Source organism: Podarcis erhardii (assembly GCF_964252035.2).
Source record: "Podarcis erhardii genome assembly, chromosome: 7".
Taxonomy (NCBI): Eukaryota; Metazoa; Chordata; class Lepidosauria; order Squamata; family Lacertidae; genus Podarcis; species Podarcis erhardii.
In genome coordinates, this window is record NC_138511.1 from 76755522 (window position 1) to 76778049 (window position 22528).

The following is a 22528-nucleotide window of genomic DNA, read 5'->3' on the forward strand; positions in this document are numbered from 1 at the left end:
CTCTGCCTGATAGCTCTGAAACCATTGCATATATTCAGCCTTGTGTGCTGAAAATCCACCTCAATCTGTGGGGAAGAGATTTGTTGCAACAATTACAAGCTACCATTCAATTTAATGAGTAAGCTTGCATTCCCCCTCAACTGGAAATCCACCATCTTTGTATGAGTGGAACAATGGACCAGTGACAAAAAGCATCATTTGTCCCGCTCTAGATATCGCCGCTCTGTGGAATTGACTAATGATTGTAACGATTTTGTTTTTCTCCCTAGCAGATCTGAATATATTTTTTTAGCTGTCTCTTTTTTAGGAGTCCCTGGATTGGCTGTCCGGAATAGCAGGAATATTAACTCTTTAGCTTGCTCCGCAGCAAAAGCCTTGAATTCTACTTCACAAGCTCTTCACCTTTTGAATAAAGAACAGAGGGAATTGCGTCATGGACTCTTACCGCGCTGCTATCGATTACCCATTGATGCTCCATCACTACGGATGCGAACAAGTGGAAAACATGTGCTGCTTTAATATCACTGACAATTCTAAGGCCATCCAAAAACAAATCTCTCATTTGCAAAATCTCACACATCACATCAAACAGGATGTTGGTTTTCCTGGCCTCTGGGATTCTTTCACCCAGTGGCTTACCGCTTGGCTGCCAAACCTTACTTGGCTTCGTAATCTCTTTCAATATGCTATTGTCATAACTTGCATGCTGATCTTACTATGCTGCTTCCTCCAATGCATTCCTGGCCTCATAAGTCTTTTCTCCCGGTTTCTCTCTCCCCCTCAACCACCCAATAAAATTATCGCTGCTTATTTTGCAAAATGGCAACAGCAACAGTAAACCAAAGGGGAGATATGGGCAGATTTATTTCGAGCATGCGTTGGCAAACCACGTATCTCGTAGTATTTTTTGTCCCATCCTCCCTGGCGAACTTATTTTGGGCATTCGCTGGCACACCACTAATCCCGAAATATTTTTGCCTTATTTACCCAGAACACCTCGCAAAAAAGAAAAGAAAGGGGGAGATAAAGGGAAGTTTTCCCTCTGCACATAATTGTTGCATTATAGGGAAGCATTGCATCGTTCTCTTTCTACACATAACTGTGGCCTTATGGGAAGCATTGCTTCTTTTCTCTTGCATTCTGGGAATTCTCGCTTATAATCTTTTCTCTGTTTCTGCACACACTGTACGAACCTGTTCCAAACACCAAGACATTCTCTCATCGCTCAGTTTACCTTAAGTTCATGGTGACTTGTTCTCCATGCATAGTCGACCATATCTATAGAACTTGATTATTGTATTCTTTCATGTTATGATCAATCATTAGTAATTGTTTTATGCCATATTAATCTTTAGTTATTATTAATTAGGAGGTTTCATGCTTGTCTAGTCCCAACCTCGTTTCCCAGCCTTTAATTTACCAGTGATTAATGTTCACATGTAATTCCCACCCCTCACATGTAATTCCCGCCTTGCATTTGCATTAACCAATAGGCAATGAGTTTCTTTGTGTTTGTATCAACCAATCAGCCACAAGCACACCTGTGGCAATGTTTGTAATATTCAATGAGAGAGTTCCCGGGACTTCCCCGGCAGACGCCTCATGACACCCACTGCTCGTCTGTCGTGATTTTCATTCCTACACAAATACAGTGGTACCTCAGGTTACATACGCTTCAGGTTACAGACTCCGCTAACCCAGAAATCGTGTGGCAGCAGCACAGCAGCAGCAGCAGGAGGCCCCATTAGATAAAGTGGTCTTCAGGTTAAGAACAGTTTCAGGTTAAGAACGGACCTCCGGAACAAATTAAGTTCTTAACCCGAGGTATCACTGTAATACAGTAATGGGAAACAGCCATAATGGGAAACAGCCATAGCAAATGTTTTGTATGCAGAAGGCGCCTGGCCTTTCCAGGTAGGTATGGAAATATCCTCTGCCTGAGACCCTGGTTGATAATACTCTGTCTGATGGGCCAATGGTTTGACTCAGTCCAAGTCAGATTCCTATGTTCCTACAAGATACCTGTTGTGGTGTCTTGCGGAAATCTTCTGAAGAGCTCTTCGCTCTCTTCTTACCTTAGTACTTTAAATGAAGTGTGTTAAGTTTGGAAAGCAAGGGCCAACTGCAATTTGCAGATTCAAGTATCATAGCAACCTATGGAGAGTGTTGAAATGCAAACCAACGCCATGGATGCAGGATCAGGCTAATGGCCCATCTAGCCTTGAGCACAGTGGAGGCCTGGGAAAATAGAAAATATTTTTTTTGGGGGGGGAGACCACTAGAAAAACAGGGGTCAGTTCCTCCCCCGTTTTCCAGGTTTTGTAGGGGGTCGGACAGGAAGCCCTGGCTGGCAGCAACCATGCCAGTTTCGCAATTGCAAGGTGTTGAGTTTTTTTTCCTGTTGTTGTTCCGTTGTTCCCCTTTAGAGGAGACACGTGCCTCCCCATTTCAGACGTTACATTGCCGACTCGAAGGTAGGATGACACGGAGTTCGGTCGGGTGCAGTTAAATCCAAACCGACACCGCAGACGGCGCGCTGTTCCCGCGAGCAGGCCAGCCCTACACGCAACAATTCCCACAGTACAGCCGGAACAACAAAAGACACGCGTCACGACCTTTCACCCAGTTTCCTCCAGCGCGCGCGTGCAGCCTCCCTCCCTCCTCAAGCCTCTCCCTCTTCAACAGTAACTTAGACGCCGCTCTGATTGGCCTGCTTTCGTTTCGGAGGCGGAGTGCGGTGGGGTGCGCGTCATGTAAATACCGCTGGTTGATTGGCCTGGACACATGGCATAATCTCCGGAACCCTCGCGCTCCACCCCCCCCATTCCAATGCTGTGATTGGTGAAAACGGCACATCAGTCATCCAATTTGAAAAAGCAGTCGCTTTGCCTTCGTTCCGTCCCCTCTCGCCCTCCCATTATGCCCTCCTACCGAGTTCCTCGATTGGCTTGCGGGAACCCGAAAGAAACTTCCGATTGGGCACCACGGACAACTACACACCTGACCCAATTGAGGAGCTTTGAGGAGCTTTGAAGACACGCTCACGTGATTCCCTCCTCCCCTTCCACATGCGCACGGATTGGACCGCCTGGTCATCTTCCCGGTTGGCTGGGAGAACCCGGTGGGCGTGGTGAGGAGGAAGCTAGGCGGCTGCTGATAGGGCGACTGAGAGTGGGGCAAGATGGCGGCGGCCGGGCTGAGGGCGATGGTGGGAGTGAAGAGGGTCATTGATTACGCCGTGAAGGTGCGCGCGGCGAGGCTGGGGAGGGCGGCGCGCGGGGAGGGAGCCCCTCGGACGCCTGAGCCCCAAGAGAGGGAGCGCGTCTCCTCCGGAGGTCCCCCCTAGCCCAGACCTGCATGTTAATACGACGCTGAGCGTGTGGCGCTCACACGTTCACGTTGTCACGTGTGTCTGAACTTCCGTGTTCACGGGCAGTCTACCTCAGAATATCAGATGTTGGAGGGGGCGGCCTTTTTTTTCTTCTCAAAACGGTTTCCCGGAGGCATTTGCCTGGTGCTGCCGGCTTCTTTTCTCGCTGTCCTGGCTTATTGTTATTAACTTTTTCAGTTATTTGTTTCTGAAGCAGTTTCAGCCGAGAAAAGCTTACAGCGACCCGTATGACTAGAAGGCCCTCCTCCTCATGTTTAGCATCTGAAATGCATGGCACAGGAGGGGGGGAAAGGGGGACCGAGAGGGAGAAAGGAAAGGAAAGGAAACCCAGGCAGTGGGTTTTACTCATTATTTTATTGCGTTTGTATTCTGCCTTTCCTCCAAAGAATTCAAGGTGGCTCGTATCGTTCTCCCCTTCCCCACCTCCACATTTTATTTTCACAACGGCCCTGTGAGGTAGGTCAAGCTGAGAGCCCAAAGTCACCTCTTGCTGACAAATGCCTTGGTGGAGGAGAAAGCTGCCAGTGGCAGTCAGCCGTCTTAGCAAAACGAAATCTCCTTTTTCAGAGACGGTATAGATAAGTTTTTCACCATAGAGTACTGTAAAAGAAAAAAAAAAGAAACTTTTTTGCAATAGAGTATTGTATTAAAAGGAGGAGATTTGAGGGAGGGAGGAGAGGTGACATCATGGAGATGTTTGTTGAAGGAAGCCTTTCTTGCCATCATGTTGCATTAAACCCTGCCTGGTTTGATTCTGTACTTGTATCCCTCAATCCCTTCGTTAATATTTGTTTCTGATTCAAGAATCTCAGCTGGACCTTGGACCTGAGAGCAGTGTTCAAAATTCCCATTTTTCTAGACACACTTTGCAAAAGGGAATTTTATTAAGCACAAACAGTTTTTGAGCCTTGGGTGCAGTACTGAGCCTAAGATTTGAGATTAAAACTGCAGAGTGGAAGGAAAGGAGGACCTTTTTCTGCCTCCCCACTTCCAGCTACTCTCTGAAGACTGAAAAAGAGACCCTCTTAAGAATATTAGGAGAGGTGGGCAGGGGAAGGACTAGACGGTGTGAAAAATGAACATAATATTTTCGCTGCAGTTCATTCATTTTCAGCTTTGTATTCTTGTTTTTTAAAAAGTGTGCCTAGACATTCCGTTGTTGTGCCCATAACCTGTGTTTAAGGTGCCATTTTGCGCCTAACTTTCCTGTCTCCGTTTCTAACACTGCCTGAGAGATCAGGGCTAAATTTCCATACTCAGTGGGTGTGTCTTTGGGCAACTTCTGTCTTTCATTCTCAGGTAAATGGAAATAACAGTGACCGGTTTGTTGTCAGGTTTCATGCTTATATTCTGTGTTTCTTCCACGGAGCTCAATAGCTTGTATTCTCCTGGGATTACTGGCTTGAGGCTAGCCAGTAAGCTTCATATCTTAGTCAGGATTTGAACCTGGGTTACCCATCTACTTCTCCATCCAATCAAGACTTTGAGGGCTTCTTCAGACCTTCTGATTTTCTTATATGAAGGCGTTTCCATGTAGGGAAGCTGTGTGCAGGTTAACATTTGTGTGAGGCACTCGTATGTGGCTCTCCTACTGAATGCATGCATACTGGGAAACTGCCCTCCAGCATGGATAAGTTGTGAATGCATATGTAATAATAATAAATAATAATAATTTTATTATTTATTCGCCACCTGGGTTTCCCCAGGTGATATTTGCACCTGAGAATCTACATGCAGCAGTCTCGTGTCTTCTGTTCAGTGATGGTTTTGGTATCAGAAGGTCTTAACATCTGAAGAACCCGTGGCGCTGATCAGCCTAATGCAAGTTTCCTCAAACCTTGGCCCTCCAGATGTTTTAAGACGACAGTTCCCATCATCCCTGACCACTGGTCCTGCTAGCTAGGGATCATGGGAGTTGTAGGCCAAAAACATCTGGAGGGCCGAAGTTGAGGAAGCCTGGCTAATGTGTGGAGAAAGTCTGCAGAACAATGTCAGAAGGTTCTGACTGCTGGAAGGTTCAAATGGGTGCCTTGCAGCTGTGTGTGAACACAATCCCTAAGCAGCCAGTGTGGTTGCTGATTGCGCAAAGACGTGTGTGCAAACAGCCGCCTTCTTTTTCTGATTTTAAGTCTATGTTTACTGGATCTCTGTGCAGGAGCAGGCTGTTTGATCTTGGGCCTTCCTTACGCAAACAGAAGCTTCTTCCAAAACACTTAAACCCATAAACATTGAGGAGCCATACAATGAGTATTCCTGTTGTTCCTAGGTTTTAATGCTCCATTTCTTTCTCTCAAAAGAGTTGAGGGAACTTATTTGAGAGTGCCTTGGACTTCAGCTGTGTGTTTCCTGTAATTCCTTGTGTGCTTTTGTATTGTACTGCGGATACAATTCTCCTTGGGAGTAAGTCCCTTTGAATTCAGTAGAACCTATTTCTGGGTAAACATGGTTAAGGTTGCGGTATTTGTGTATGAATGTGTTACTAGAATTTCTTCTCTCAACCAAAGATATTTCTTCATTCAACTGGTTCACATGTTATGCTAAGCCAAACCATGGTTTAACGCAAATGCACAAGCGTGAGAGTTCCCAGAGAGGAGATTGTGGCTGCTTTGAGCAAGCCCTGGTTTGGCTAAACATGCCATCTGAATGCAGGCTTGTGGCTTATCTGGAGGAGAAAATAATGAGCTCCGGTTTGAATAACGTGCTAAAACACGTTAGCTTGCAACAGAATCAGAGAGGAAGAGCAAAGTGGCTGCAATCTGCGCCCCAGCAGGCTGCACATTCATGCATTTGCACGAAGCCATAGTTTATCTTAAACAATACATGCAGACCAGCTCATTGCCTTCACAAACTTTAGGGATGAGAGGATGAGGAAAGAGTAGAACCAAACCAATCAACCTGAGCACCCCAAGGTTAACCAGCCCAAGGCATAGAGGAGGGGTGAGTGGCTCCTAAGTGAATAGTTTTGTTCTTTCTCTTTTTGGTCTTCTACCCCCTTCCCCCATCTTCCTTCACCTGGACTGAGATTAGCATTTTGTGAAACTGACAGTCTGTGGATGTGCTTCAACTTCTGCAATCTTGGCAGCCCTTTTTGGAGCAAACCCCAATTGCTGAAATCGCAGCTGAGCGTATCCATGTACCGATGGGTCATGTCAGAGCTTTCTCTGTGTAATTTCATTCCCATGCATGACCAGAGATAATCAAGTGGAGAAAAATCATAATTGAAAATGACCACATGAATCGGAGAGCAGAGAATGGCTGGAGGGGATGGGATGAGGTTGATTGCAGCCACCGCCACCCCCCAGCCATTTGTGTCATCTTTGTTTTCATTTGTTTTGTCAAAATCTTTTAATTGTTCCTCGCTTCGGGAATCCAAGATGATTGAAAGGCAGGCTAAAAATAAACAAGCAAACAGCCCCCACAGAAGGCTGTGCATAAGGAATAAATTGCAGCCTTATGTTTGTTGCAGAATTAGTGGATGGCAAAGATATAGATATAGTCTTGGCTGAGAGATTTGATTTCAGGTGTTGCTTGTTGGCTTCCCACTAGCAGGAGAAGGGCTTGGCTAGGTCAGACCAGTGGCCCATCTAGTTCAGCATCATGTTCTTACAGTGGCCAAACAGATGCCCATGGGAAGCACAAGAGCAGGACCTGTGCGCAACAGCTGGCATTCAGAGGTACACTGCCCACCATAGTGGAGGTAAAGCAGAGCCTTATAAAGGGAGCAGGTGGTGCTGTGGTCCAAACTGCTGAGCCTCTTGGGGTTGCCAATCGGAAGGTTGGCGGTTCAATTCCGTGCAATGGGGTGAGCTCCCGTTGCTCTGTCCCAGCTCCTGCCAACCTAGCAGTTCGAAAGTATACCAGTGCAAGCAGATAAACAAGTACGCTACGGCAGGAAGGTAAACAGCATTTTGGTGTGCTCTGGCACTCATCACAGTGTTCTCTTGCGCCAGAAGTGGTTTAGTCATGACCCACATGACCTGGAAAGCTGTCTGTGGACAAACTCCCTTGGCCTGAAAGTGAGATGAGTGCTGCAACCCCATAGTGCTGACTCCCTTGGCCTGAAAGTGAGATGAGTGCTGCAACCCCATAGTCGCCTTTGACTGGACTTAACCAGTCTTTTACCTTAGCCTTAGCCTTCTTGCATTTGTCTAATCCTCTGTGAAAGCCATTATGGAACTAGTTGGCCACTGTGAGAACAGGACGTTGAACTAGCTAGATGGGTGTTTGGCCTAATCTAGATGGGCTCATCTTGGGTTCTTATCTCAATTAAAAGAGAGCAAGCTCTTGCGGCAAGCATGCATTAATGCAACTCTAAACTATTTGAAAACTTTGCTAATGTTTGCTACCCTACCTGGGGCTGATGATGCCCTGTGTCCTGCATTCAGCTTCTGGATCCTCACAGAGGAGGAGTGGGAAAGGTCCCCAAGAGCTTCTTCCCCTAGTTCCAGATCTTCCTTAGCTGCCTCCATGACAACTTTGCTCCTCTTGCAGGTACGGGTGAAACCAGACAAAACAGGCGTAGTGACAGATGGAGTGAAGCACTCCATGAACCCCTTCTGCGAGATCGCCGTGGAGGAAGCCGTGCGCCTCAAGGAAAAGAAGCTTGTCTCGGAGGTGGTAGCTGTGAGCTGTGGTCCACAGCAGTGCCAGGTGAGGAGGCATTCCCCGAAAGGAGGAGGCAAGGCAAATAGAGGGCAAGGGAAGGAAATCATTGTGTAACCAGAACCCACAGCTGAGTATCCAGTACTGGCTGTGGGCTTTGACAGCAGTGGATGGTGTCCATTGAAACTGTTGAGCAGAAGGCAGGGAAACCAACAGTAGGTGGAGCCAGGGCCAATGGCAAGCAGAGCCACCTGACTGGTTGGGACAGGTGGGAGCTGAATGAGGACAGATAAGAGATTGATGGGACCCTGCCCTAATTGCCATCCTCCACTGGCCTCTGTATAGGACCTCACCCCATCAATGGTATCTCAAACCTGAGTTCCATTCCCAGATGGTTGAGTCGGTCACTTCTGCTTTATCCCAAACTGCTGCTATTCTCTCCCACCCCAGACTTTCTCCTCTTTTTTGCTTTTACCCCCTTTTCTCCTCAGCCTTTAATTCATGTCAAAATTTTGTTTATGTGACATTTGGTATCTGGTGTAGAATTCAATTCCTGGAAATACTTTAAGAAAGTCTAATGTCTAGCTGTTATATTTGTCAAGCTGTGCATTGGTTGCTTACGCACTGTAAGCAATTAAACTTTCGCAATATAATAGAATATACATTACTTTCAAAAATGGCAGGTTAGCTCAAAAGTGAAAAGAAGAACTTGGGTGGTGGTGGAAGGAGATTCAAACTATTGCCTCCGTAGTCTGCTAAATTCCTGCAGATGATGTTTTATCTAAGTTTAGCTGCTGTAACAACAAAGTGGGCAACTCTTGAAATTGCTTTCCTTTACTGTGTCATTTAACAAATCCATTAACTTGTTCGGGAATGACCAGCCTGTTGTTTTTTCAAGGAAAGAAAAAAGACCCAGTAATTTTGCCCCTTGGAGCGTTTTAGAGGAAGTAGAGGAAGTAGAACGGGCTCCTAGATAATTCCTCAGTCACCTTGGCAAAGTCTTGCTTTGTAAGATGCATTAACTGTACTTCCTTAACCGAAGACCTTATAATTTGCACTTGAGGGGTTGGTGATCATATTAGAAGAACTCAGGTCCAATAAGTAACTAGACCTGTAATTCAGCTGAGCTACATATAAAAGCATACATGGGCTGAAAATGTGAGCATATCAAGGAGACTTAAACTCCTGGTTACATATGTCTCTTCCCTTGCTGCTGCCAATTCTGGCTAAGTGCTGTTCAGGTGTACAAATGATCTAGTTCCTGCCTAGAGGTGCACCTAATGTCAGCCTGTTGCAGGGGGCAGCCAGTGCCTTCATACCCTGCATGTGAACACCTGCCTGGCTGTAGCTCCAAACAGAATGCTGGACTCGATGGGCTGTTGGTCTGAGCCAACAGGGCAGTACTTAAGAGTGGTCTCTGACAAACAAGTGGCAGTTACACAATCATATCTCGGCTTAAGAAGCTGAAATACGTGTGAGCTTCAGGGACCTGCCTGCAGCCACTTTGTTCTCCCCTTCTTGCGAGTTCCTTGTCTGGACATAACAGCAAGCTATGATTAGCCGTGGCTTCTTGGCTTGTTCTTGGCTCATTCGCAGAAAAGGAAGAGCAAAGCAGAAGCAAAGGGGTTGCATGCGGGTACATGAAGCTTGTGCGCTTCTCGGCTTATTAAGCCGTGGTTTGATTATGTAAATTCAGCCCTGGGGGGGGGGGTGGTCTTAAGTCCAGTCATCTCTTGAAGCGCCTCTACTTCACCTTTAAAATACATCTTTTCTAGATGTGTCCTTTTGGGGTGGGGGATGGACGTAACCAGAAGGCATCCTAAGTACTGAGGTTGAGTAGAAACAGTGAGAACTTTAAAGCCTTACAGATTTATGATGGTATACTCTCTCTCCTTCACTGTACTTGTCTGACCACATGATGCACCTGATTAAAATAGACTGTAGTCCAGGAAGGCCTATGCTGTAATGAATTTGTTTGCCCTTTGTATTGCACAGGGCTCTTTAAGACTAAAGCAAGAGTGGAAGAGCTTTTACAGACCAGGGGCCACATTCCCTGGTGGCCACCCTTCAGGGGCCTCAGGCCTGTGGTGGATAGGCAGAGGAGGTGACTCGTACTTTTGTACATTAGGCTACAGATTACCATGACCACTCCTACTGGGTTGAGTAAAACTGGAGATGTAAAATAAGAAAAGCCTGGCATACAGGAGCCCTGTTGAAGTCCTCCAACACCCTGGCTTTGGACCCCTGGCTAAAATGAGGTTGCTGGTTTCTCATGAGCCTGGTTCTGAATGAAAGCGGGCAGGTTGTCGTCATTGCAGGAGGGCAATGTAACAAGAGAAGGGCTAGCTCAGCTGTGGTTTAGAGTTTTCATCCTCTGCAGTTCCTTCAGTACTTTTCTTTTCTTTTCCTTTTTAATTTTTTATTTTAAAAGTATAAAGATTCAACATACATATGCAAATACAGAAAGAAAGGGGTGGGACAAGAAAAAAACCCTAAAAGAACTAACACTACAAATACCCGTGGTACTTTTCTGCTGTAATTTGGGATCGGGAAGGAATCTTTCCTGCCACCAATATTGGCAAGTGATTTTTAAAAACCTGCCTTCCTCTTATTTGTGGGGTGGCTTAAGATGCAGTAGGCATCCTGTATGTTCTAAAGCAACGAAGGTCGCCAGCAGACCAAGGAACTGGTGGCATCAGCGTACTTGTTGGGGCACAGCTCCTCTCCTACCTTCCCTAAGTCTGCTTGACTTGTGCGGCCTGAGGGAGGACAGAAGTGAAGAAGGCCCGCAGTTCAACAGTAGAGCATCTGCTTTGCATGTAGAAGGTCTCAGATTCAATCCCCAGCATCTCATGTCTGAATCCCTGAAGGGAGAAAATACTACACAGACCAATGATCTGATTCAGTATTGGGCAGATTCATATGTTCCTAATAGCAGGCCAGGGAGTTTGTGCCATTAGCTCTTGAAAGGACCATTAACCAGCCTGAGTAAACTATATTTTTGCAACGTATATTTAGTATTTCATTCCTTGGAAGAAAGGCAATATTTAAATGACTCAGAGTAGGCGCACTGGAATTGATAAACCTAAGTTCATCACTGCTGTTAATTTCAGTGGGTCTGCTTTAGTAAAAGTTAGTTGAATACAACCCTATTCTTCTAAGAACGCCCCCCGAAATCCCTGCTGACAGCCTATGATCAAATTAAGGGTCATTAGCTGAGTCATAGAGCCCATGATTTGCAGGCAGAAGGTATTGGGTGCAATCTCTGGCATCTCAGAGTAGGACTGGAAAAGACTATTGTTTGAGGGTTGTATCCCAACTAAGTTGTGCTCAGAGCAGACCTATGAAGTTGATAGACCTGTTAGTCATGTTCATTAACTTCACTGAGTGTACTGCGAGTGTGGCGAACGTTGAATGCAGCACTGACTCCTTGCCAGTCAGTGTAGATCAGGGGTTCCCAATCTTTTTGGGTCCCCGGGAGGCACATTATCTATGAAATTGCTGCAGGCAGCGCAAAGCACCCATTTCACAGAAGAAAAGTGGACAGTGCTCAGACACACACCCTTTAAAAAAAAGGAGGTAAAACACCTGCATGCACCCTAAATCACAGACAGAAAAACGACAGGCAACTCTCTCTGCCCAACCAAAGAGAGAGAGAGAGAGCCAACTTTCCCCTCTCAATTTAAATAATAAAAATAAAAATTGAGGGGTGCAAGGGTGAGTGAAAATATGGCCCTGGTGTGACTCAATATGGGATAGTTTAGTATGTTCTTATGCAAGTGGTCTGCTTTTGAGGAATCTGTTTGCTGTGGGAGCAGCTTTCTCCCATAAATACCCTCTGTACAGCTTTGGTCTGTGTTGCATGGACGGGTGGAACAGAGTGGACTCCTCAGGGAAGGTCCAGTGTGACGCTGGGGGACAGCTTTCTTGCTCCTTGTCTGGTGACTAGAACTGCTTGTCCCAAATTCTTTTCTCCATCCTCCATTTGAAATTGGTGCTCAGGCGCACCTAATTGCTTGTCCCAAATTCCTTTCTACAATTTTCTGTTGGGAAATTGGTGCTCAGGCTCCTTTCTGTCTATCTGCCAACTTGCTGAGTGGCTTGTGATCAAAATAATTAATTCTAAATCGAGAGCTTTTTACAGCTAAGGGGGCTGAGTGCAAAGAGATGAGGGATGGGGGCTGGACTAACTGGTGTTAGTTAGGCTGGTGGCCACCAGGTGGTACCAGCGGCACACAAGAGAGAGCTCTGTAGATATGCTGAGAGCAGCATGTTGAAGATGCTGAAGCCAAAACCCTTTCTTCTCCAAGTACTGGGTACCAACCTTTGACAGACTTAACACACCTGAAGCAATGCAGAAGCCTGCCTTTCGCAGCCTATTGAGGTGTGCGGAGTGTAGTTGTCTGGGCTAGAGCATCGCCTGTGTGAACATTAAGGGTGGTTTTCTTGTCCGATGAGCAGCAGAGAGAGAATTAGGAGTTTGACAAATGAAAATGAGGTTCCCGTAGCTTTACTAGTTGTGTAGATGAGGGGGTTTCAGCAGGGCACACTGTTAAAGGTGCAGGACCACCATCATCTAAGCACCTCACTGGGTTGTTAAGAACAGGGGCTCTATTTAGAGAGCATCATAAGAGTTAGAAGGGACCACATGGTTGATCTAGTCCAACCCCCTGCAATCCAGGAATTTTTTTGCCCAACCTGGGGCGTGAATCTACAACCCTGATTAAGAGTCTCATGCTCTACTGCCTGAGCTATCATAGAATCATAGAATCATAGAGTTGGAAGAGACCACAAGGGCCATCGAGTCCAACCCCCTGCCAAGCAGGAAACGCCATCAGAGCACTCCTGACATATGGTTGTCAAGCCTCTGCTTAAAGACCTCCAAAGAAGGAGACTCCACCACACTCCTTGGCAGCAAATTCCACTGTCGAACAGCTCTTACTGTCAGGAAGTTCTTCCTAATGTTTAGGTGGAATCTTTTTTCTTGTAGTTTGGAACCATTGCTCCGTGTCCGCTTCTCTGGAGCAGCAGAAAACAACCTTTCTCCCTCCTCTATGTGACATCCTTTTATATATTTGAACATGGCTATCATATCACCCCTTAACCTCCTCTTCTCCAGGCTAAACATGCCCAGCTCCCTTAGCCGTTCTTCATAAGGCATCGTTTCCAGGCCTTTGACCATTTTGGTTGCCCTCCTCTGGACACGTTCCAGTTTGTCCGTGTCCTTCTTGAACTGTGGTGCCCAGAACTGGACACAGTACTCCAGGTGAGGTCTGACCAGAGCAGAATACAGTGGCACTATTACTTCCCTTGATCTAGATGCTATACTCCTATTGATGCAGCCCAGAATTGCATTGGCTTTTTTAGCTGCCGCGTCACACTGTTGGCTCATGTCAAGTTTGTGGTCAACCAAGACTCCTAGATCCTTTTCACATGTACTGCTCTCAAGCCAGGTGTCACCCATCTTGTATTTGTGCCTCTCATTTTTTTTGCCAAAGTGCAATACTTTACATTTCTCCCTATTAAAATTCATCTTGTTTGTTTTGGCCCAGTTCTCTAATCTGTCAAGGTCGTTTTGAAGTGTGATCCTGTCCTCTGGGGTGTTAGCGACCCCTCCCAGTTTGGTGTCATCAGCTATCAAGGCCTGTGAGTCTAGGGCAGACAGAGACAGACTTCAAGCTTTCCAAATTTACCTTTCTTTCCTTTTCCTTTTCTTCTTTTAACCACCATTTGGAGCTGGGGGCCAAACTGACTTGCGAGTAAGACTAGATCCAAATGATGACTTAAGCAGCAGCAGAAGCAATTGACTCCTGCACCCAGGATAACTTGCATATATGCAAGTAAAAGAATTGCACCTGAGTTAATTTGTATCTAAGCAGGAATTCTGACAATTCTATACTGGGGTGGGGGTTGTGATGGGGGCAGCTTTTTTGTTGCTATAATTGGGAACCATTTCCAGCTGACAGAAAATCATCCAGCAACCTACAAACCAATCCCAATGTACCTTCCTTTCGCCTCCATCTAAGGGGAGCCCAAATGCAGGGTGGAAACCGCCAACAGAATTTTCAGCAGACACAGTCCTAAGACAAGAGATGAGAATCTGCATCACCTGCTGGAATTCCCTCTGTCTGTTAGAGAGAGAGAGAGAGAGAGAGAGAGAGAGGAGGAGGAGGAGGAGGAGGAGGAGGAGGAGGAGGAGGCAGCAGGACTCCCTTAAAGGTGCTGACATTGCAGCCCTGTGCAAATTTACTCACACATAAATCCCACTAACTTCAAGAGGGGTTGGCTACCAGGTAAGCGCATAGGATCGCCACCTGCACAGCCTTGAGCATGGCCCTCCCACAGCCCAAACCCAGCGTTCTGTTCTGCCCTCAGACAGCTCCCAAGAAAGGCCATGGCGGGGGGGGACTAGAAGGCAGATGCTCCCCACTTTGCTCTTGAGATCCCACACGGCGTGTGTCAGTGCGCAGCTCCAGCCGGTGAAAGTAACCGGTTTGGACATGCCTCTCTTGCCTCCCCCTGCCTCTCCCCAGACCTGGCTCTGCTCTCTTTTCTCTCAGCTGCGGCTTCCTGACAGCCCCACCGTCGCCAGCTATTTTCTGCACTGCTGCCCCCGCTTCCCAGTGACCTTCACTTGCTGCGCTGCTCTCACAATCTCCCCCCATTTTTTTTTAAAAAAGCAGCCCTTCCCTTCCCCCTGCAGCAGCAGCAACCAAGCTGATGTTCCTCAGTCTCTGAGATTGGGAACAAATGCAGGGCTTTTCTTTCTCTCCCAAGGCCATCTTCTCTCTGCCCTCCTGCTTCTGATTTCTGCCTGCGGTTGTGTAAAGGGCTGGCTGGCGCAGTGATGGGTTTACTATTGCAAACTCAGCAGCTGCATCTGTGGGGGGGGGGGGAGTAGTGCCTTGGCTCTGTTCCCAGTGGGGCAGGCATCCCCCTTCCCTATAGAGGCTATTATCATTGTCATTAACAAAGCTGGAAGATAGAACTCGGATTTCTTCATGCCAGGACTGTGTATCTTGAAAGCATAGCATCCAATTTTCTTTATATTACCGGTCCCGCTCAGGGCAGCATAAATCTTCCAAGACCTCCACCTAAGACTGGTTTCTTTCTCAAGATGACTGCGTTGATTCTCGACCCGTGGTCTTCTTAAGCACCGCAATCTTTCCTTCGTGAGAAGTGGTGTTGGGCGACTTATGGGGCTTCCCAGTGTTGTTGGGCTCCCAAAGTCCTATGAGCCCTAGACAGCATGACCAGTTATTGGGGGTGATGGGAGTTGTAGTCCCACGGTGCCTGGCAGGCCCCTGGGGTAAGGTGTGTTTAATTGTTAAACAAGCAAATAGGCCTGAGAGGAGAGTTGGCATCGCAAATGTATTGTTTTTCCTCGGAGCACTCTTCTTCTAGGCCTTCCCGAGGGACCTTTCCAGGACAAGAATTAATACCTTAAAATTCTGAGGAAAGCAGATGTGTGTGTCAAGTTCAAGGCTTATTCCTTTATTGTTCCTTTTGCCTCCTCCCTCCAGGAGACGATCCGCACGGCCCTCGCAATGGGGGCTGATCGAGGGCTGCATGTGGAGGTCCCTGCCAAGGAGTACGAGAGCCTCAGCCCCTTCCAGGTTTCGAAGATCCTGGCTGCGCTTGCCAAAAAAGAAGGAGTCAACCTTCTGTTGCTGGGGAAGCAGGTAATAGAGATGCAAGTGTGTGTGTGTGTGTGTGTGTGTGTGTGTGTGTGTGAAAGAAGGGATGAGCTCTTGCACAGGTAAATGGTGCAGCATGGAAATGAATGTGCACCCACCATGTTGCTCTCCTTACGAACCTCCGGGGATCAAGTTTCTAGTCATCAAGCTTCCGGAGAAGGGCCGGTGCACCCAGCAAGCTGGCTCCTGTTAAAGCCTGATCTCATCCCTTGCCTTCTCATGCCAGGAGTCAGTCCAAAAGACAGCTTTCTGCATGGGCGCGCCACCATGGCCGAGGCACCATTTCCATAAGAACATGGGAATCTGCCTTATACTGAGTCAGGTTACTGCTTCCCCCAGAGAAATCTTGCCTGCCTTGCTTGCCAGTGGCTTTCTCTCTCAGCCCTACCTGGATATGCCAAGGATTTGAACCCGGGACCTCCAGCGTGCAAGGCAGATGGTCTGCTGCTGAGGTACGGCCTTTCTTCAGAACGGGGACGTTAATATGGCCTCTTATTACGTAGTGGATATAAGAGAAAAAGGAACTGGCAGGCAAAGGGGCAGAGTTAAGAGAGGCTGAACCTAACAGACCCGAGGGGTGAAAGGAGCAAACGTCAGGGTTGCCAGTTGCAGGTTTCCAACAGTCCAATCTGGACTGAAGCTGATCCAGGGAGATTTATGAAGTGATCTCCGAGATGATTGGAAAGCAGATCTGAGACTTGGGACTTGGGAAAAGGAAGTGGTGAACAGCAGGGAGATGCTGCTTCCGCAACATCACCGTTTAAAGCACAGATGGGGAATCTCTGCCTCCCTAGGTCAGAGTCAAATCAGGCAAAGCAGCAGTTGTGGATCTTACCTTTGTACAGCTGGCTGCATTCCAGACATGCAAGAGCCTGAACTTCCTACACACACACACACACACACGTGTGTGTGTGTGTGTGTGTGTGTGTGTGTGTGTATATATATATATATATATATATATATATATATATATATACACACACACACATACACACACACACACACACACACAACAACAACAACAACAACAACTACAACAACAACAACACATGCTTCCATCTAGGCAAGCCAGAGACAATGCTTCAAGAAGGCATTTCAGCCAGGCAAAAGCACATGACTTGAGGCTGCTGGGCATCGCAACTGGGAGATGTGGCCTGGGAAGAGGGAGTCTCGCTGGAGAGTCCCAAGGGCCAGGAAAACCACATTTGGCCTGAAGTTCCCATCCCCTGTGCTGAGAACTCTGCTTCTGCACCCGAAGGATGCAAGGTCTCATTTTGCAGAGGCTGTTACTTGTCAGAAGGATGGTCATTCTCATTTCACGTGGCTGGTAATTTATCTGACTGGAGGGAAACATTTTGTCACTCAGGTGCTTAGGTGACCACAGGTACCCTCATTCCTGTTGGGAGACCTGCCCTGACTTGAGCCTCCCAAAGAGAGTGCAACCAGTACATCCCATGTTACAACTTTTCACCACTTACGATGGCTGGAGACCCTGGCATTTTTGGGCCAGATGCAATTGCTGCAGAGTCCTGGGAGAGGTGCCCATAGGGATGCTTTTGGGCTGCTCTGTCCCCTGAAGGGGAAAGGTTCTTTGCCCTGAAAAACAGCTGCGCTTCCTTGTCCTTTGTGTGGCACCTCCTCTCTCCAATCCTTTTTCACCCCTTGCTTGTTTTTCCAGGCCATTGACGATGACTGCAACCAGACAGGGCAGATGACCGCAGCGTTTCTTGACTGGCCTCAGGTACTATTCGGTGGGGAGGGGGCGTGTTATGTGGAATAGATGGAAGTGAGCAGCAGGGCTGGCAGGCAGAGAGCAGGTGGCCTATTAAGGAAGATGCATTTGTTTTCCATACTCGAGGAGGCACAGCTTGAAGAAGGGAGCCCATCCAATAGCCTACAGTGATGGTATGAAGGACTGGGGTTTGCCGGCAGTGGTTGGGGCAGAGCCAAGAGTGGGTGGGCACCCCTTCTTTCCTTCCTGTTTGCCATTTTCCTTTCCCCTGTTTTTCCTTTTCCTTTCCTTCCTGGCCTGAGGGCAGCTGTGTGACCATCCTGCTTTGAGAACCAGCGTGACGTAGCAGTGAGAGTGTCTTGACTAGGATGTGGGAGACCAGGGTTCAAACCCTCACTGAGTCAGGAATCCCACAGGGTGACCTTGGGCCAGCCCTGGCCTCTCAGCCTAACCTACCTCACAGGGTTGTTGTGTTGAGGAGGAAGAGAACCATGTATGCCACCTTGAGCTCCATGGAGGAAAAGGTGTGATGCAAGTGCAATAATAAATACAAATAAAATAAAAGGAAGGAGTCGTTCGGCATACAGGCAGCCCCCTCCCCCCTCTACGCAGGGATTACGTTCCGAGGTACCGCACTCCTTGGTGAAATCACGTATAATTGAAAAAGCCTGCAAACACCCTGTTCTGCTCCCCATGAGCCCCCGTTCCACTCTTTTTTTCAGTGACATATTTATGTCGTTTCTGGGTCACTTCCAGGTTCGGCGCGATGTGCATATACACGGTCGCGCACATATTGACTGTGTGTAAACGGGCTGCCGATATATAGGTTTATAAATACCAGGCCAGTCACCAGTCACCTATTTTTGTTTGTTTTGATTCAACATCCCACTCTAAGCTAGTGACCTATTTAGCGTTCCAGTGAAACGCTGGACTAGCTAGGAGGGGAATGACTGACTGAACTCTTCTGAACACAAAGTTACCAAGTTGCCCCCAGAGAGCCACGCACATCCCAGGCTCCTTCATAATGCGGTTCCAAGAATATATTAAGCATGCAGTCTTCAAACGATTTAATGGCTCTCTGCCTAGGCCCTCGGGTTGTGCATCCCTGCCTCTTCTGCCGTGGATGCCAGTGGCTCATAATAGAGATGAACGCCGTGCCCTGGGCTTGAGCTTGTGATGGCATCAACCAGTCATGGCAGCCTCGGCTTATTCTGAGGTATGCCTGAGGGCTTGTCTGGGCTCAGTCGCCTAAGGAGGCAGGTTGTTGTGATTCTCCATTGTGGTTTAATGTGCCACCCTGGGCATGTGGGTGATTGGCAGGGTAAGAAGTCTGAACCCCCTAAATGATTTCAATATTCGCTTAGCTTCTGTCATTTTTTAAAAAGCTGGTGAGTGCTTCAAGCATGTTCAGTTGGTATAGCAACTGGCAAAACTCTTCTGAGGATGTGTACTTGTAGAATTTCATGTAATGTGTTACTTGCCCTGCCTTTAATCCAGCAGCCCTTCTCTCCCCATTGCAGGGAACATTTGCTTCACAAGTGACTCTGGACGGGGACTGGCTGAAGGTTGAGCGGGAAGTTGACGGGGGTCTGGAGACGGTGCGTCTCAAGTTGCCAGCCGTGGTGACCGCTGACCTGCGGCTGAACGAGCCGCGCTATGCCACCCTGCCTAACATCATGGTATGGGCCTGACAACTTTTCATGGGTATTCCGTGCTTGGCACAGCAAACCCTTAAGCAGAGCCTTGTTCTGGAGATAAATGACACACACACCCTCCCCATTTTGTATCCATTTGGGTCCGGAGGACATGAGGACGAGAAGCAAAGGGCCCCAGTGACAAAATAGTAATTGAGCCCTTGACTTCCCCAATTGATTTTCACATTCAGCATTTCAGCAGCAGCTGATGACAAAATGGGCAGGGGAGCAAACAAGGGTGAGTTGTTTAAGTGCGCCTTGTTTTTATTCCCACCCCAACCCAGAAAGCCAAAAAGAAGAAGATTGAGGTAGTGAAGCCGTCCGACCTTGGTGTAGAACTTACCCCACGGGTGAAGATTGTCAGTGTGGAGGACCCTCCCCAACGTAAGGCAGGAGTCAAGGTGGAGACGGTAGAAGATCTGGTTGCTAAGCTCAAAGAGAGTGGGCGGATCTGAATGTTCAAGTGGTTCTGGTAAGGAGAATACGCATGTTAACTACAGTTGTTGTTGATGGGGTTCAGCTCCCAGCAGCTCCTGCCCAGCATATCCAATAGTAAAGGATGGAACTGAAACTAAACCTGAAATCTATTGCAGAAAAGAGTAGCCTTTTCAAAAGGAGTGGCTCAGATGTCAGAAGATCAGGAAGAATCCATCTGGTGATGTTGAAAAAGATTGTCTCCTGTCTTCATCCCCAAAGACGAGCAAGAAAGCTATTTTCTAGCATTTCCCTTCATCCCAGGTGCATTTTCTCCTGGTTGGGGACCTGTAAAGCTAATTACACAGAAGTGTGGGCTCATTTTGGAGTGTCTAAGGCCTTCTATCTAAACCGAGTGAGGCTTGCTTTTTTCAGTAAGAAGTGTTCAGTTAGTGCAGAAGATAATCTTTTTGACTTTGAGAATTCCAAGCAAGAAGAGGCAATTTGTTCAGCAGCGAGACCCACACACTTGTTGGTCCCTCCTTGGATTCTTTTTATCACCGAGCCTCATCTCACTTAAAAGTGAAAATAGAGAATGTAAGAACTGCCTTGCTGGAGGCTGACATCTGTCAAGTCTAGCATTGTTTCCTGCAGCATCAAGGCAGTTTGCCCCTTGGAAGTGCTTGAGCAGAGAGTGAAGGCAGTAGCCGCCACCTGTTTTCCGTTCCCTGCATCTAGGGTTCAGAGTTAAACTACCTCTGAACATGACGGTTCCACCTCACCCCTTGTTATTCATACCTGTTGATTCCCCCCATTTCTTCTTAAAAGCCATCTGTGCAAGCGGCCATCATGCCTTGTGGTTCCATAGGGTTGTACCCTGGGTAAGTCACTGAGTAGCTTGTTGCACTGGCGAAGGAGTTCACGGCAGCGGAACACTTTTTGCAAGTGGTAGCGTGAGCAGGTTGCTGGTGACTCGGTGTGCAATAGATTGCTCAGTCTGTTACACACTGAATTTCTGCTAGCACATTTGTTGCATTGTATCCCGCTGTTGCACAGTGCTGCAATCCACCCATCCACTGGCCCAAGAGCCGTTGCACTAGCAGACAGAGAATGTTGTGCACAGCCCATTGAAATCGATGGACTTAGGTTAGGTATGCCCATTAATTTCAGTGGGTCTGCTTTGAGTACAACTAACATTGATTGCAACCTGTGGTTTTAAGTGATCTCCTGGCGGGGAAACATTTATAGTCTCTCTCGAACTTACCTCCCACAATTGGCAGTACCCAACTGCTGGTATTTGTATGAGAGGGAACAAAATGCCCACTCTCTCTGTCTCTCTCTAGCCATTCATAATTGCATAGGTGCATGTGTCATTTACCCCCTTTAGGTGTGTGCGTTTTCCTCACAGGAAAATGCTCCAAGCCATTGTGTAGCCCAGCACTATTCATGTGCCCTTGGAAGTCCCTCACTGCATTTAGTGGAACTTAACTCCCACACTCCATAGGGTCTTCCCGCTGGGTAACAAGAACTGTGCAGACTATTCCAAGTGTGATTGCACCATAGATTGTTATGTGCCTTTATAGTTGCTGTTCTTCACCAGAGAGATAGGTATGTATATAAAATGGGTGTTTATATTTGTATATGTGTGTATGTGTGTATACATACACACACGCACACACACAAACGAAGCTAAATCTATGGGTTCTTCCCAGCTGCACAAATCAATTCTGCAAGAACACATGAAAGCAGAAATTCATTTGATTTGATCTGTGGTCAAATATACCTTAACGAGTGTTCTGGAGGGTGCAGTATTAGTACATGCAAATAGTATGCTTGAAAAGAAAAAAATTAGAAGGTCATGACGTGAGGTGGTTAGAATTAGCACAGTGCAGCTGAACCAAGAGAGCCGCATAGCTTTTGTTGAACCCCAATTGGAATAGAGTTCATATTTTTTAATGGTCTGACTCCCTGAAATGCAGCCCTGCGTACTTTTTAACAGAGTGCCTGTAATCGCTCGGTGCTTTGACAGAGATTAAAAATAAAGCCGCAAGTGCTTGGGAATCATTTGAAATGCAACTCTGGCTTCTGCTTTTAGGATAAGAAGGCATAATCGACCCGTCCTTTCTCCCTTTCAGCTTTGCCTGGAGCCGCTGCTGCTGCTGCTGCTGCTGCTGTCGAGGTGGGTGTGGCCCTCGGGGAAGGGGTCGCATCTTCCCACCTCACTGGGTCCCTCCGACTTCCTAACCATGCTGCCTTCCAGCTCAGCTGGCCACTGATGAAAGCTGAATGAGACTTTGATTATATTTTCTGTATTAATGATTGGTCAGATTGCAATAAATGTCCTGTGATTTTCAGAGGTGCTCTGAGCAAGCGTCACGTCACTGCTGTGGTTATTTTTTTGGGAGTGGGGTGGCGGGATTGCGTTCCCAACTGCTTACTTTGCTGTAAGTGGTCTGCCCTGGGCACGAAGTGGTATAGTTGTGCTTCCAGTGGCATGTGCTTGGCCAAAGTGGTGTCTGAATAGTTCTCCTGAGCATCAAAGCTGGAGGCTAACTTTGCCCTGTTAAATTGTCATAGGATTCACGGGCATTTATATGGCTGGGCCCCAGCATCTGGTTACTTTTGGCCCTTAGCTGGGGGAGCTCACAGAGAATCCCTCTCCACTTGCATTCATAGAATCGTCAAGTTAGAAGGGACCACACAGGCCATCTAGTCCAACCCTTTGCAATGCAGGAATCTTTCGCCCAATGTGGAGATCAAACCCACGGCTCTGGGATTAAGAGTCTCCTGCTCTGCCAACCGAGCTGTCCTAGTCTATCCACAAGGATACCTCTGGAATCAGAGGACGCTCTGTTAACTGCCTCCGTTGTTTGCCTCCAGCAATTCTGGCATCTGAAGAAGGAAGTTACAGCCTCTGCAAAGTTTTATGTTCTTCTGAAACGAGTCTCGAAGGTGCTACTCGACTCGGCTGTTAAATAATGATAACCTGAGACTGACA

The 22528-nt window shown here is 47.4% G+C and overlaps 1 protein-coding gene across 3 annotated transcripts; it reads left to right on the forward strand.

The window, feature by feature from the left end:
- The first annotated feature begins 3091 nt into the window (after positions 1-3091).
- Positions 3092-21896, forward strand: ETFB (electron transfer flavoprotein subunit beta). 3 transcript variants are annotated; one of them, XM_081869628.1, is made up of 7 exons: positions 3092-3244; positions 7883-8041; positions 15517-15675; positions 17369-17431; positions 18943-19101; positions 19401-19588; positions 21666-21896. In XM_081869628.1, exons 1-6 carry the CDS (start codon positions 3182-3184, stop codon positions 19569-19571), a joined length of 774 nt encoding a protein of 257 aa, XP_081725754.1. In that variant the 5' UTR covers positions 3092-3181; the 3' UTR covers positions 19572-19588; positions 21666-21896. The 3 variants fall into 3 exon arrangements, with proteins under 3 accessions (XP_081725754.1, XP_081725755.1, XP_081725756.1); XM_081869629.1 differs by having other exon boundaries at positions 21678-21896; XM_081869630.1 differs by having other exon boundaries at positions 19401-19582.
- The last annotated feature ends 632 nt before the right edge of the window (positions 21897-22528 follow it).

Coding starts and splice junctions, on each gene's coding strand:
- ETFB (XM_081869628.1), top strand. CDS start 3,182: ATGGCGGCGGCCGGGCTGAGGGCGATGGTGGGAGTGAAGAGGGTCATT. Junction 8,042..15,516: donor GTGGTCCACAGCAGTGCCAG/GTGAGGAGGCAT, acceptor TCCTCCCTCCAG/GAGACGATCCGCACGGCCCT. Junction 15,676..17,368: donor TTCTGTTGCTGGGGAAGCAG/GTAATAGAGATG, acceptor TTGTTTTTCCAG/GCCATTGACGATGACTGCAA.